General features: G+C 41.7%; 1 protein-coding gene across 2 annotated transcripts in view; it reads right to left on the minus strand.

Moving 5' to 3' along the window:
- PHYHIPL (phytanoyl-CoA 2-hydroxylase interacting protein like) overlaps window positions 1-15,841 on the minus strand; it is a 59,439-nt gene that overhangs the window by 25,137 nt on the left and 18,461 nt on the right. Inside the window, exon 1 of one of the 2 annotated variants that reach the window (XM_061374072.1) lies at window positions 9,987-10,291. The exons of the other annotated variant lie outside the window; for it this stretch is intronic. Coding sequence (XP_061230056.1) covers window positions 9,987-10,092 — 106 coding nt within the window. The 5' untranslated portion in view covers window positions 10,093-10,291. Of the gene's footprint in view, window positions 1-9,986; window positions 10,292-15,841 lie in introns of those variants that run through there. 2 annotated transcript variants of the gene reach the window in all.

The raw sequence follows: 15,841 nt of genomic DNA on the forward strand, positions 1-15,841 counted from the left end.
ATCCCTTGTAAATCAAATATAATTTAAGAACTCCATGCTACCTAAACAGAGTGACAAAGTGAAGTACAGAAGCAACACATTCAATAGGTTGAGGTTCCAAAGCATGGTACAAAGCAGTTCACAGGCAGAGGAAACAAAGAAATGCACCAGTAGTTTCAGTTGCCTCCATCTAGGGGGAAAGGGAAAGTAACCTCTACACATGGCCAGAGGTGAAACAATACCAATAAAATGTACATGAAGTCTTACTGCTCAAACCCGTCCTTTCATGAAGAGTAAGGTGGTAGCTGTATCATGAGTGCACAGGTGACACTGGCTAAAATTCCTGTATAGTTCACACCAGAGGGACAGAGCTTTTCTATGATGCAATGGATTCAGTGAGAAGATAGGCTTGGGGAATTTTAATTCCTTTGATTAGAGATATGCCTAGAAATTATAGTGAAAGTGTAAAGGCTAGAAATTTGTCAGAAACATTACTGCTCTGAAAGCCACATGTTTACTACTGAGCATTTATATTAAACTACCAGTATAAATTCCATCATAAAAGTGTAAGTGCATAATATTTACTTTATGTCATGAGATGCATCTTAGTAGCATTTAAAATATAATCTGCTGCATACTTTGTTGTTAATTTTATCTCTTAGTTTATATAAACTAACGTATAATTTCCCTTTACATAAGTTGGATTACAAGGACTAACAACAGCATGAATCACTCCACTGATACTGTACACTAGTACTTATGGCAAGCCAAGACTGAAAGAGCCTTTTAACATCTTTTTATCCTGGTGATTTTGAAGTCTGTATGTTTTCAACTATGAGTACACATAGAAATGAAGCGCAAAAAAACCCAGAATAATTTTTTGAAAATATTTTCTAGCCAAAAAGTAAGGATGAAATCTAGACAAACTTCAAGAGAGAAATTCCAAATTAGATGCCTATCTATATGACGTAAGGTAGAATACATAAAATTTAGGAAAGTACAGTAGTTGTAAATTCTGAATCATGCTGTGTTACAAACACAAATGTGTTTTTACATGAAGTCTTACTGAAGCCAACAGAGAGGTTCAGGGAATAAATTCATGGGATGCTTCTGACAATTGCGAATTGCAGAATTCTTCTAATGAGAGTGCATTGATATACAAAGCTTAATAAGGGAATTCCTCAAACTAGGCTGCTTCGAGTGCTACCAGCTGTGTCTGACTTAACAGTATCGGAGGAATAAACTCCAGATGACATTCTGACCTTGGAACTAAGGAAGAGTGCAACCCTGATAATACTTTCTGTCATTCTGCAGGAATGAGAGTAACACCAAACTTGTTTTTAGGATCATTCAAGCATAAATAAAACAAGAACATTCTGTGAAAACAATAAAATAAAAATGATTAATGATTCACCTACACACACTGCTGCGAAAATTGATCCAGCTACAAACAGGACAACAAATTCTAACCAAACTGTGCAAAAGGAAACATTTTCAAGGTCAAATAAAGGAAGATCCACCATATAACAAAACCTAGTGTGGAAACCACAGGAAGTGATCCTGGAGCAGAGCTTTCCTGAATTCCAACATCATAAACATTGTATTTTTTCATACTTTCCTATAGCAGTGACATGTTTTATACATGTATCACGTATTGGCAATGTAAGTAGTATTTTTTTCTACATGTTTATAAATTTTTGAAGAAAGTAGTCTGCAAGTAAAATGCTTAAAACTTCTATCAAAAGAAAGAAAACAGAGTGGATGATTCTGGGCTGCATTCAGCCAGAACTGAATATAGCCTTCCAGGTCACATAAAGCATAAAAGGCCATGCATACTTGCAGCACAGCAGATGTACCTACTGTAACAAGTGGACTAAGAAAAACAAACCCAGACTGCAAGTATTTTTAAATATTACCTCCTCAATTGTGGATAAAAATGCTGGCACTACTTCAGCAGTGCAAGGGGAATTGAAAACTACTTCATTCAGAAAAAGCTGGGGCCTCTAAACCTGCGCTAAGGAGGCTGTGAATAACAAAAGGTGAGGAAATTACAAGGAATGGGTAAAGGAGGAGATCCTTCTAGATTCTGGAGAAAAAAAAAAAAAGAAGGCAAAAATTAATGAGGCAGAGAAGCCTCAGAAGGAAAACCAAGGTCAGTAAGATAAGCTTCAGCATGCCTTCGGAGACAATCAAACACCATAACGTCTGACTGGAACCCATTCAGAAATGAATGATGAAATACCAGAGGACTCTAAATAAGAGTGTGATGTAGTCTCTCCTCCCCCCACCTTACATGACAAAAGCGATATTCTGCTTGTTCTAAAAGCTATGGCTCTGGGAGAAGGGACCTCACTGAAAAGCTGCTGTAAAAGCTGAAGTGGCCTGAAGGGCGAACTCTGATCTAGATTATATAGGCATAACTGCAGAGTAAATAGTGAATTCGAAGGTGTAAACTCGGAACACAGCTTACCAGAGGTGGCAGAGCCATCAGATTAAGTAGGCTTGAGAAGAAAACCACTACATCTAGTTTAAGAAGGAAGATGAAACAGATGAAGAAGATATTAATGGCTTAACTCTTACTGAAGAAAAAGAGGTTTATCTTTGAGATTTGCAGAACATAAATGAAATTTAAAGTGAGGGGTTGGCTTGGCATTTTTGCTTCTCAGATGCTGGAGGGAATAGAATTTCTCTTCCCTAAATGATTCCTCCTGCCATTGTACTTATTAAGAGCTACTGATCTGCAGGGCTGAACACTGGCTGACAGATGAGATTGATACATCTGAAGAGTTCAAGTGTCTAATGGGCTACCATAGGGCCTGTGACTAGTTCCAGGCTAAACAGGCATCTTTATGAACGATCTGGAAAGGAAGATCGAATTTCTATATTGCAGACAACATTAAAATAGAGGGAGCTGAAAGCACAAGATGGCTTAGAAACATAAGCAGAAAATGATAAAATGGATTCAGTGGCAGAATAAATGAATGCATCTGGGAACTATAATCTGAAACAAGCACAAAGAAGAAGGGACATACATGGGAGACAGTAATGTTTAAAAAGCCTTAATTATAACAATAAGTAGAAATTAACAAGACCGACACTGCATATTTGAGTTTTAACCTAGCGATATCAGCGTATATCACAGTGCTTCTGTATGTGAATCTGGCACAATTACACATCAGGCATTTCAGTTGCTTTATAAAGGGTCTAGAAAATTTTCAGTGAAGAATAATTAAATCAATAGGGCACAAATAGAATACCAGGCAAGATTTAAGTAGCTAACAATATATAACTTGGTCATTGCTAGACAAATCAGTTAGTAATCAATTACACAGATTTGAGTGGCATAAAGCTCTAAAAAGAGGTGAGGAGTGAGGAAGAAGGAAGGAAAATAACTCTAAAAATTAAATAATATAAAGGAAAATTGGGGATGACTATGTTTCTTGACACAGGGATGTTGGATAGTCAAAGCCTTGCTAGTAATTAGTGGCATCATTGCTTATGATATAAACTGAGACAGGATAAAATACTTGCAATGGTGGCCTGAAGTGAAAGATAGAGGCAAATTGTCCATTTTCTTCTCTTCCACAATTATAAAGACCATTTATGAAGCCTTTAAGATTATAGCTTGGCTCCATTTAGTGTTTTTCTGTGTCCTAACAGTCAGGAATATTACATGTGAAAATCTTAGTCTCTAGTAAGAATGTAAAATTATAACCATAATATGCATTTTTCTGTGCAACAAGACAGCTTTTAAAGCTATACACTAGATTTTAGCTCCTACCTGAAGCAGCATTATTGCTTGCCACAAAATCAACAAAACCACAGAACAAACAAAAAACCCCAACACACACACACAAAACCCCAAACCTCACCCATGCCATTTTAAAGTTCAGCCAGGTTAGATGAAATTTCATGGAAGAAATATATTTCCTAGTTGTCCATACTATCACCCAAAAGCGATAGTTTGTATTATGTAGAGTGAATTTACATCTCCAAACTTGCAGCTGGGGAGAGGAATAAGAACAACAATAAACATGCCTCTGAATTTTGTTTCCTATCAAAATATCACAGTTACAAACAGCTCTCTATTATGCTCACTACAAAAATATGAATTGTTTATTCCTGTGCTCAGAATTCAAATTGGAGAAAACCTAAACAGCTATGCAAGACCATCCATACAAGACTCTAAGTATTACTGTAAAATTTGAATCTCACAGTTGTCCTTCATGTAGAAGTCTACTTAGAAATTCAATTTTTCCCTGTCTCTGAGACTTAAAGTATAACATTTCAGAAATAGCAGTGACACTGCTCCACAATGCCAAAAAAGGGATTTGAAGAATGCATCCAGAGACTGGATGATGCCATTTTATCCCTTCTCTTTTAAAGGCAAATGTGTACATTATATGGCCATAAAAACTCCTGTTTACAAACTCTAGAAATACCTTTCAGCATACTAATAAACCTCTGAAATAAATGAGAAAACATGAGACATGCTCAAATAACACGGTAAGACCAAGATGCAGGCTGCTAACATAAAACAGAAATGACATCTTAGTTTGCATGATGTAATGGTTTTATACAAGCTTGTTAGACTGAACAATTTTGATGGTGTCAAGTGTTTGGAAGGTGATGAAATTGACTTATGCAACTGAAACTGGCCAAGACACCAATTCCAGTTCTGATCCTGATACCCAAATGCTATCTTTAAATATATGTAGTGAACACATTAAAAGCACATTAGTGAGATTGTGTAGCTCAAGCCATCCACAGTTAGAAAACACCAGAATGAAGCATACTTGAATAACTTTAAATAGGCCCCTTTGTATGTTCAGATTATGATACAGTCTTTAACTGCATGATGATATACTATTTTTCCACATAAATTCTGACTCATTCAGCATACATAATGAATAGTGCATACATAATGAACTATTTTTCTTGTAACAGCTATCCACTGCTGTTCAGTGTGTAGTTCCAGGACTTACTTGCTACATATTATTCATATTCTACTCTGAAGACAAAAATGGATTTCATCACTCATCATAGGTTTTTCCATGCACCTCATGGGTTTTCTAGGCTACTACAGTGCCTGGCTGCTTAACAAACATTAGTTTATTCTGAAAACACCTCTATGAGGAAAAGCAATAATACTGCTTCCATTTTACACATGGAAAACTGAGGCACAGACAAGTAAAACATGGTTAACTTTCACTGCCTATTTAAGGTGGTTAACATAACTTTCTCCATGCATTTAGCAGTGTGCTTTGTTTTTCCAAAGTCCTACACTTGCTGAAGTCAGTTGCAGCTGTTGACTCTCAATATCCCTGAAGCCCTGATACCATGGTACCATTCTTCGCTGGCAAACAAGAATTTGGTATCCTGGAGCCATGAGCGGCTTTGGAAGATGACATGTGCTGATACACACTGACCTTTCTCTGGCTGTCACACCAAAACATGGCCAGTTCTGCCCTGTTCCTTGAACTTTTTCCTGTCCCACCCCTTCTTTTACTCCCCAGTCACGCACCAAAAGTCCTGTTCTTTATTCCTAAGGCTTTCCTTTCAGTCCCAGCCTGTTTGCTCAGCAAGTCTTAGCTCCATTCCTTTACTCCTAACCTCTGTGTACAATTCTCCCCTCCTTATTCTTGTACTCTGTCTCTTCTTTGCAGACAGATCTCCAGGTTTACTCTTTACAGGTTCCCAGTTCTCATTCCATCCTCAGTCATCCAATTCATCTGATCGGGGTGAATGGCCTCTCACCTTCTTTTCCCAGTTTTACTTCACTGGGCACCCTGGCTGAAGTTGGATTACCTTCCTTGCTCCTTCATCTTCTTCTCCTGTTCTCAGTCAGGGTCTCCTATTTCCGCCTTCCCATTTAATCTAATTCTCACAAACATACCCAGTTTTCACATCTTTCCTGTTCTTTCACCCTTGACCAGCCACTCCCAAGTCTCTATTAGTGTCCTCTAGGCCAGTTTTCTTGCTCTTTTCTCCAGTCCATGTCTCTGAAATTCCAGCATTCTTGTTGAATGTTTGTTGCTCTGTGTCCCACGTTCAGGCGTAGCAGTCATTTTTCTCCTTAGTAGCTGGTGCAGTGCTGTGGTTTTGACTTTCAGCCTGGTAACAGCACTGATAACATCGATGTTTTTAGTTGTTGCTAAGTAACGTTTAATCTGACCAAGGACTTTCTGCGCCTCATGCTCTGCCACGGAGGAGGGGAAGCCTGCAGGAAGCAGAGACAGGGCACCTGACCCAAACTAGCCAAAGAGGTGTTCCATACCACAGCACATCATGCCCCCTATATAAACTGGGAGCAGTTACCTGGAAAGGTTAGATCATTGCTCAGATCAGGCTGGGTATTGGTCGGTGGGTGGTGAGCAGTTGTATTCTCTTCCCTTGTTATTTCCCTTATCATTATTATCATTGGTGGAAGCAGCAGTGATTTGTGTTATACCTTAGTTACTGGACTGTTCTTACCTCAACCCATGGGAGTTGCATTCTTTCAATTCTGCTCCCCATCCCTCCGGTAGTGGGGGAAAAAAGGGGGAGGAGTGAGAAAGGGCTGTGTGGCTGAGTTGCCAACTGGGCTTAAACCATGACACTCTGCTTTTCTCGTTTCTGCATTTTGGCAGGTGTCTGCTGCTTTCCACCTGTCTATGCTGACTGTAAAACCATGGGAAGCAGATGACACCATCACTGTTCTTACTCTAGCAGGACTCAAGCAGCCAAAATGCAGTATCTATAGGGGGAGCACTGCACAACCACAATGTGGAGTTTCTGGAAATTCAGCTGTTAAAATCCAAGATGGCTCTACCAAGTCTGTAAAAAGCACAGTATTTTCAAAGTGTATGATTTTCTGATATTTCCATAGAATTGGCCTGCTCATGACACAAAGACCATCCATCTACTAAAGGATTAATCCCTAGGTAGGGCTAATACAAATTTTATAACAATGGCACCGGAATTTTTAGCAGAGACTAAACATTCTTTCCTGACCTAAGTTTACAGAAATATGGCTGTGGTGTTCAAATATGGCAAAGGAAAATAACAGATGGTACACTTTTTCCTATATAAAAAGTGAGTTCAGCAGAGTTCTAAGGAGCTACATATTAGACTGTGCAAGAGACTAATATTAAGCTGTGCTAGTAGACCTTAAATAACAAGAAAAATAATGCAGAGAGAAATAATGTAGAGAGAAAAATAACAGAGAATGTTGAAAATAAGAGCTGATAATCTGCTTTAGAATGTTGCATTTGCTTTAAGCCAAATCTTAGCAGGTGTGTTTATTTAAAAAAAGAATATTTTCCAAAATGCATACATTTGTTTTCTTTTATTTGGCATTTGTAAGTTTTCTAAATGGTCTTGATTCATTAACAAAGATGATGGCACTTGGGAAAAAAAAATATCATACCACCCAAAATCTAGAAATATATTAATTGTTGTGATGTTATTAATTGCTCACTCCAGTTCCTGGATTTCTGGCTCTTGCATATACCTCCAAAGGAGGTATAACCCAGTTTTTTAATACAAAGTGTTTCAATATTAATTCCCTTGTCTCATAAACCAAGGAAAATGCTTTTTATCTGCAGAGAAATTCAATTATTGCTTATGTTTATAGTGCAGCATTGTCTGAAATGCCAAACTAAGTGTGCTGCAGAATTTATCATGGTTGGATATGTAATGTTATCATTTAATCTGTTGCCTTTACAGTTACTACAGCTCAGAGATTGAGGGCATTTTCAGAATATTAAAATCTAGCATATTTTTATTTCACTGTGGGTAAAATATTGATATTTATCACAAAATTTAAATTAATCTCAATGATGCCAACATATCCCCTTAAGAACCACATCTTTTACAACAAAGATACCCTAAAATAAATTGTAAGTATTTGTAATATGATGAACTAACTAAACCCATGTACACAATTAGGAATCTAAGCATGTTAAATATACATTTACATGCTTACCTAGAAAGATTAATATCTTAACCTTTACTTGCTTGTTTTTATGTTCCCATTAAAATGAGCTTTTTTGATACATAAGTGCCACCTGTAGGAAATAGCAAAGTATGCTCAAGTGCAGTCTTGTGCCAAGTGAGGCACTGAGTTCACATCTGACATGCCCAATATAGGTGCCTCCTTCAGAAATTCAACCATGTATTGTAGGAAACAATGACTCTGTATGATAATGGCTTACTTGACAAAGATTAGTTTGTAAAGCCAGTTCTACAGGAAAGTTGTTGTTTTGCAGTAAAGCCTATCCAAAAGGGAATTAAAACTAAAAGGACTAAATTTTTCCATTTGCTTGTCTGTATGACACTGTTCCATAGAAATTGAGCAGTCCTTAATTACAGTATGCTGAACCACATAGAATCTGTAATAATTAACACGGAATTAACAATTATTTGAGGTAGACAAACAAGGAAGATCGCATTATTTATCTCTATTAATACAATAAACAAACAAGAAAAGGTGTCTTAACTAAAGAACAGTCTAGACTCCACAACTATAAACATAGTTCAGTTTCTCTGGGCAGTGAGTAAGGCATGAATGGATCGAAGTGCATATTATATTATAATTCAAACAACAGAAAAATCAAAGAACTTGCAATGCAGCTATGAAAATTATTACTGAAAAGACATTTTTCATGCCTTCTCAATTTCTTGAATGTTTCAGAAAAAATAAAGTTCCTACAAAAATCCAGCATTTAAAATATTGAATCTGCCTCAGTCAAAAAAAAAAAAGCTAAATATTCAATCACTACTAATTTGTAAAAGAATGACTGAGAAAGCTGGACTGTTTCTATAATCATCACCTATAGCAGTTATGCTCCAAAAATACACTCACAACAAGGAAAAGGAAATAGCTTCATTTACTCAGTTGTACCATTCACCGACACAGTAATTCCATTCCTTGGTATGTTTACCAGGTAACATACATTCCACACCCAAAGCATATTTTGCACCAAAACATTAGGAGTTATTTTTGATAATTCAACATCAAATGAGAAGATGAGAATAATCTGGTACATGAACAAAAAATAGATGCTACTCTACAAGGAAATATTTTTTCATTGCTTGACTATAAGTTTTTCTGTCCAGTTTGTCAGTCATAGTTGTGCATAAACAATATTACTCTATTCCACCATAGCTCTCAGTGTGCTTTAAGCATGTAAATTTGTTCTGGCTATCCCACACCACCACCTTACATTTATCTGGCTGCTTCGGCACAGATAACCTTTAATATCCGCACCTGCAACTCTAACCCCAAACTTCACCTGTTTGCGGTGTAGCTGTGCCTCCCAGAAGAAGGGCTGCCGCTGGCTCTAGGGCACTGCGGTCCCCCGGCTGCGCGGCCGCTTGGCACGGCACAGAACCGCACGCCGTGGTGCTGTCCGCGGTGCTGAAACGCGGGGCCCACCGGAACCGCCGCCTCCCGCTCTGTCTCCCCACGAGCCCCATCTTGCAACCCCCAGTATCAGTCCTCTCCCCGCTTTATCGTGGCACAAGCGACAGGCAACAAGTTTCGCCCCTATCCCCCACCAGCCAGTGGATTCGTTCGTGTATTTTAAGCACAGGAACTGTCCCGCGATACAAAGGAGTTTGGAGCCCATCAGGGCCATCACCCTGTCTCTAGACCAGGGCTCCCGGCAGCGCCTGCTCTACCTCTCATGGCCTCTCCCAGAATAAACCCCAGCGTCCATTCCTGGCAGGGGCAGGGTTGTGCAGCAGGCTCGCCCAGGGGTAAATGCACTGCAACGCTAGGAATGGTTTAGGGAGCGGCGGCTTTCCCTCCCTTCCCTCCAGCAAGGTGCAACCTTCGCTTTTTCTTTTGTTCTCAGTGGCAAGAGGGTGGTGGCGGCGGCGGTAAGTGTGGAGAGCACTTGAACCTACAAATACATGGGGGATAACAAAGGACCATACGCCGCGAGGATTAATTTGCATTAGCATCCATGAGGGCAGCAGCATCTTGCGTCTGCAGGGATTAGCCCTGCCGAGCCTGGACTTACCGTCCCTATCGCAGAGCTGAATCGCCTCCAGGCTCAGGTTCTTGATCACCTCTTCGCAGGGGCTAGTAGGGCTGTTCATGGTGTGCGCCAGGCGCGGAGCCTCCATCGCGCCTCTCACCGCTCCCTGCTGTCGCGTCGCCGGGTCTAGAGCTAAGGCTGCCGGCTCCGCGGCGGGCGGGCGGTGCAGAGCCGCGCGGGAGCGCTTCCCGGCGCCGCCCGGCTCGGCTGGGCTCGGGGAGGCGGGCGGGGAGCGGATTTGTCTCTGCAGCGAGGCGGGGAGGGGGCAGCAGAGAGGCGCGCTCAGCGCGCCCCAGGCTCCGCGTTTAAAGGGGCCACCGCCGCGGCAAAGCACTCCCTTCCCCCACCCGTCCTTATGTAACGGTGGCGGCGAGGAGCGGTGCCGCGATCCCCTGCGCGTCCCTTCCTCGCCCCTCACCGCCCGCAGCCCCAGAGAACGCGGCAACCGTTATTAACGGCCGAGGGGAGGCCCCCCAGCCGGGCCCGAGTGTCTCCCGGGGCGCAGCGCTGCCGCCCGGGCGGGGCCTGCGCGAGGTGCACCGAAGGTACCGGGGGCCAAACCCCTCCGGTTCACCCGGCGGGCTCTGGGCACGGCTGCCCGCACCTGTTCTGCGCGGAGCGGGCGCCGCCGGATGCTTTGGTTCCAGGCTGCTCCATAACCCGAGAGTCGCATTAAGGCAAACCCCCACAACCCGCGGCCACAGATTGCCCTTCCCTGAGCACGCAGCCCTCCGCCACCGCTGCACATAATTCACATTAAACTGCAAAGGCTGCGAGCATCCACTTTGATCCTTCATGTATGCAAGAAATTGGAGGCAGACAGGCTAGCCGATGTTAAATTGATATGAAAGCTGGCGGAAGGTTATAGGTGGCAGGACAGGGTAAAGGAAAGAGTAATTTCTGGCTATGTGCCCCGCACACTTCCCTCCTGCTCCTTTTGTGGGAAGGAGAAATAACCCGCAGTGTATGGTGCTGTATGTACCAAGCTTTGGTGAAAAGTAAGTGTTGATTTTTTTCAGTCGGGGAGAAACAATCCCATCTTGGTTAGCAGTTTCAGGAACAACAGGGCTAGAGAAGGAATGAAAATAAAGAGTAACAGGAAAATAAGCCAAAACTTGTGTGGCAGTGCACCATCAGTGTGTGACAGCTCAGCTCCACTCCTCCCACAGGTCTGCAGGCTAGACGAAGGAGCAGCCTCGGCTTTGGGGGCTGCAGGAGCACAGCGCTTTCTCCAGGTTACAGACTAACTTTGGGATCCAGCTCATTGTGCTGGGATGGTATCACCGCTCTGCAGATGAAGTGGTTTCAACCCGTTTCCTATCACGTTACAATAAGCATTCCTGGTACCTCTGTTGTTTCACTAAACCAAAATCAGGACCATTTGGCCATCGATTTTGGGACGCACTGGCTGCTTTGAGAAACGCCATTTCATTGCACACAGGTACATGACAAGCTTGGGGCTGTGATGATTCTCAGTCAGCACTGCCTGCCAGCAAGTCCAAAGAGTCTTAAAGCTCCCATTTCCTATTTTGAAGTCTGAAGACCACCCAGTCTCCTCCCAGTCTGGAGCAGCAAGCTCCATGCACTGCCAGATGTTTGTCACTCAAAGATGACTTTCCACTGGACTTTGGGATTATTCTATTCTTTATGATGGTTTCTAGGGACGCTAATCTGAGGAAATGAGCTCTGGCATTGCCTTTCACAAAGCCACTGCCAAGTGCTGCTGCCTGAAAGAAAAAAAACAGGTTTTAAGAGCCCTGACTCCTATGACACCTTCAAAAATCTGTAGTTCAGCAAGGGGAGAAAGTGCAACACTGAGCACCCTTCCTGCACTGCCTACTCTTTGCCCCTTTCCTTCCTCACTCATCTTCTACTTTTCCTTCTCTTTGTGTCTCTGATATTTTTTCACCATGAAGGAAAATGTGTGCAAAGGGATCAGGCAGAGGAGAAATGGAATGAGTGGGAAGGAAAACTAAAGGAAGAGAAAATTAAAAGGAAGCGATAACAAACAGGGAGGGAGAGTGTGAGTCAATGGGGAGGTGGGAGGGGAGAGGAATGTATGAATGAATGCACAGACAGAATGAGGACAAATGTAGAATCTTGAGAGGGAAGAAATGAAAGCAGGTGAGACTGCATTCATCAGGTTTTAATTTTGGCTCTGACAAGCATTCATTCCTTGCATAGAACCAAAACCTTTCTCCTCGATATTGCAACTGTTCTTAGCACACAGTCATCTCCTACGTCAGGCTGGAAAATTTCTTTCTCTGAAGACAGTGTATTTAGTCTCGCAGCCTTATGTTCCACATTCATTCCTCCCCACAATGTGGCAGACGTTTCAGCAGTTCACACAATCTTGTTACTTTTTTGCTATAACATTATATGAAGTCCATTTAAAGCAGACCATATTCTTGAATACTGAGACAATTCCCATTTTATTCTCTCTGTCTCTATTCTATACACCTTTCTCTCCTCTGCTTTTTATTCTATGCAACTGAAATCAGGTTTTTAGGAACTAATGGATTTTCCATCGCTCTTTGAAAGCAGGCAGTTCTGGGGGTGTTTCTATTCCTCTAAGGCCTCTCATTTCTCAGCTGCCTTATAGCAAGAACCCCTGGCTGAGCTATACCTATTTATCTCCCCACACCAGTACCCTTTCTTTTTTTACAATTTTTTTTTTTTTTTGAAGGAAAGACTGGTTCAGTCTACAAACACTGTCAGACTTCAGTGGAAGAGTAAAGGAGAGAAACCCTCTCCATGTTTCCAAAGCGAGAACCAAGCTGGACCTGCCTGTGATAGCATTTTGCACAGTCACACTTCAGACTTCATGCTTCCTTCAGCCAATCACTACTCCCATCACCTGGGCTAGGGCTCAACATTTTATAAAGCTCAGATTACTCCCAGATGTGATTCCATGCGATCACTCAGCAGTGAATTTAGTCCTAGGTATTTCAGTCTCAAATCACATGATACTCTCTTGGTGTTTTTCTTACCTGAAAGAACTGTACTCTGCTTGTCTTAACAAGAAATGGCAATGTCTGAAGCACAAGTTGCGCTTGTGCTAAAAGATGACAGAGTCTTAACGTATAATCAGAAAGTTTGTTATGTGACAGATTATCCCTGACAGTGTTTAGCAAAAAATGTCATATATAACAAGTATGGGTCAACATTATGTAATGGGAAGTCTGCCAAAGGCAGGACAACATTAGAGACAGCAGTGTCATGTGTTTAGAGCTGCAAAAGCTTGCAAAGAATTAGCCAGAACAGCAACCTTTCACACTTTCAACATTTAGAAAAATACACAACCAATTTCTATAGTTCAACAAGAGTGTCTCTGTTACTACTGCAACCCCACATAAGGCAAGAGAAGCAGCATTTTCCAGCACTATACACATACCAGGAAACATGAGCTGTGACACACACGTCTTTCCTGTCTAGGTTGAACAATCTCAGCTCTTGTGCCTTAGCCTGGCATTCACAGCCTCCCAGGTAGGTCACCAAGATTTTGTTGCAGAGCTACCGTTCTACAACAGACAGACAGAGGCTGCTAGCTGGCTGGAGAGGTGTGTGGCTTCTGTCCTACAAGCTACAACCTCATTCAAGCCATAAAAGCAGGACATAAAGGTGCTGTGTGCTCCTGTTCTCCCCACAAACCAGCCCACATACCATTACAAAGTTCTGTGCTGCCTTTGTTGCACTCCATCTTGGGAAAACTGCTCCACAGCAGCAGCAGAGTACAGCATAGAGCTGTAAGGCAACCCCATTCTTCCTATTTGAAAACACTCTTTTATTTCACAGTAGCAGGTTTTTATTTGCACATTATAAAAGAAACCTCCTTTCTCAGACTTCAGCAAGACTCAGTTCCAGCTCTTCCTTCCCACTTGGGAATAAAAAAGATTTGTGTTATTGCTCAGTGGACTGTGCAAGCAGAAGGCAGAAAGGCTACAGACAGTTTTCAGGAAAGAAAAAGGAGGAGGGAATAAAGACAGCCTTTTTTTTTTTTTTTCCCTCCTATTAATTTGTCACTTTTGAGGAGAAAAGCAAAATATTAAAGGACAGATAAACAGAAGGGTCGAAGCCAGTATTCAGCATTTTCAGTCAGTGCTAAAAGGAGCATTGGCTAAGCTTAGCAACCAACTCCTGAAGTTTCATGGAAAAAAGTTATTTGCAATTTCGCAGTCATACTTTGTCTTCAGTGTTTCAAGCATGCTCAGGCACATACTTCCAAAGGGCTGTGTGGAAACTGAAGTAAAATCCACACACCGGTGTCAGAAAGACAAAAGAATATTTAAGGCCCTAAGTGAGAGCCCTGACTATGTATAGCTAATGTACAGTGTGACACAGCTTCCTCTTCTATGTGGAGACATACAGTGATGTATTACAACTTGGAGCACTAGGCATGGTATCTCACAGGGAAACTCTGCTTTTAACTCAGATAGCAAAACAGGAACCTCCTCAAATACTTAAACAAGGAGGATGATGGCACAGGTCCCCCTTTTTTCTCTAGCAAAATCCAAGGCAGAGCAGCAGTGCTCGGTTTTAGCTCTGGAGTAAGTCTGTCCCTCTTCCTCCCCCTCTCTGCAAAGAAAACAAACAGCCAGGCACCCTGACTCTTAAGTCCAGCACTGAGGCTGTAGCTCTCTTGGAAAGGAGTCTGTCTGCTTTTTTTTCTGTTTTGATGCTGCTCACAGTGATAGGAAGCCCTTGCTGTATCTGATAACACTCCAGTGAGATGTATGCAGTATTTCATACATCTCAAAAAGTCTGTCCTTCAACGTTAGGAAGACTTCATTTCAGCAGTAGCATTCAGTTCATGCATTCAGGCTTTTCTTGCAAGGCCTTAAAGCGTATTTTAAAAAGCCAAAGATACAATATTTTTTTACAGTAAGGGTGGTGAAACATAGGAGCAGGTTACCCAAAGAGGTGGTAGGTGTGCCATCCCTGGAGACATTCAAGGCCAGACTGGATGTGATTCTGAACAACTTGATCTAGTTGAAGATGTCCCTGCTCATTGCAGAGGGGGTTGGACTAGATGACCTTTGAAGGTCCCTTACAATCGAAAGTACTCTGTGATAATTCTGAGGTAATCTTGTGACTTCTGGTGCTAGGGGACCTACTCAATCTGTAGGTTTTTGTGAAGTATGATGTGAAAATGGCTTCTGTATGGGGAAAAGCTAATCTCCCTCTCAGATAAAAAGGTAATTGGTCTGTGAAAATGTCAACCAAGGGGATATGTGATAGAGATTCACTAAAGCACAAATAATATAAACAGGGTAGCCAAAGCTTGACTGTTTGCCAAGTCTCCCAGTATAAGAATTAGTGGTGTCAATTGCTATTAATAGTAACAAGCTTCAACAACTAGAAGGAGATGTGCAACTTAGGTTCAAGTTGTAAGGCCAGAGAACAGTGTCAGAGCTAAAATTTTTCTTTGGTTCAAGGAGAGGCTGGAAAAGTTAAGGGAAAAGAAATCCTTTAGAGTTACTCAAGCCACAAGTGATTCAGAGTCCCTAAGCTGAAAATTATTAGGCACTCTGGTGAAAAGTTAAAGCTGTTATATACGCTTGTCCTGCTCTTCATCTTCTGTAAACGTCCATGGCAAGGGTTTTGGAACTAGATGATCTTTAAGGTCCCTTCCAATCCAAACTATTCAATGATTTTATGATTTTCAGCCACTGCTAAGAGACTATACTGGCCTAGGCAGGTCTTTGGTCTAACCCAGCAGAATTGAGAAAATACCCTGGTATGTAAGCCTTCATTCCTCAACCCACAATCACACTGTCTTCATTCATAATCAGCACTTCAGATTATGGAGGCCTCCACTTGTACCAGCTGGTGTGCAA

Source organism: Neopsephotus bourkii, unplaced genomic scaffold, assembly GCF_033783945.1.
Source record: "Neopsephotus bourkii isolate Nb327-2 ecotype Australia unplaced genomic scaffold, CSIRO-AGI_Nbou_v1 NB_1634, whole genome shotgun sequence".
NCBI lineage: Eukaryota > Metazoa > Chordata > Aves > Psittaciformes > Psittacidae > Neopsephotus > Neopsephotus bourkii.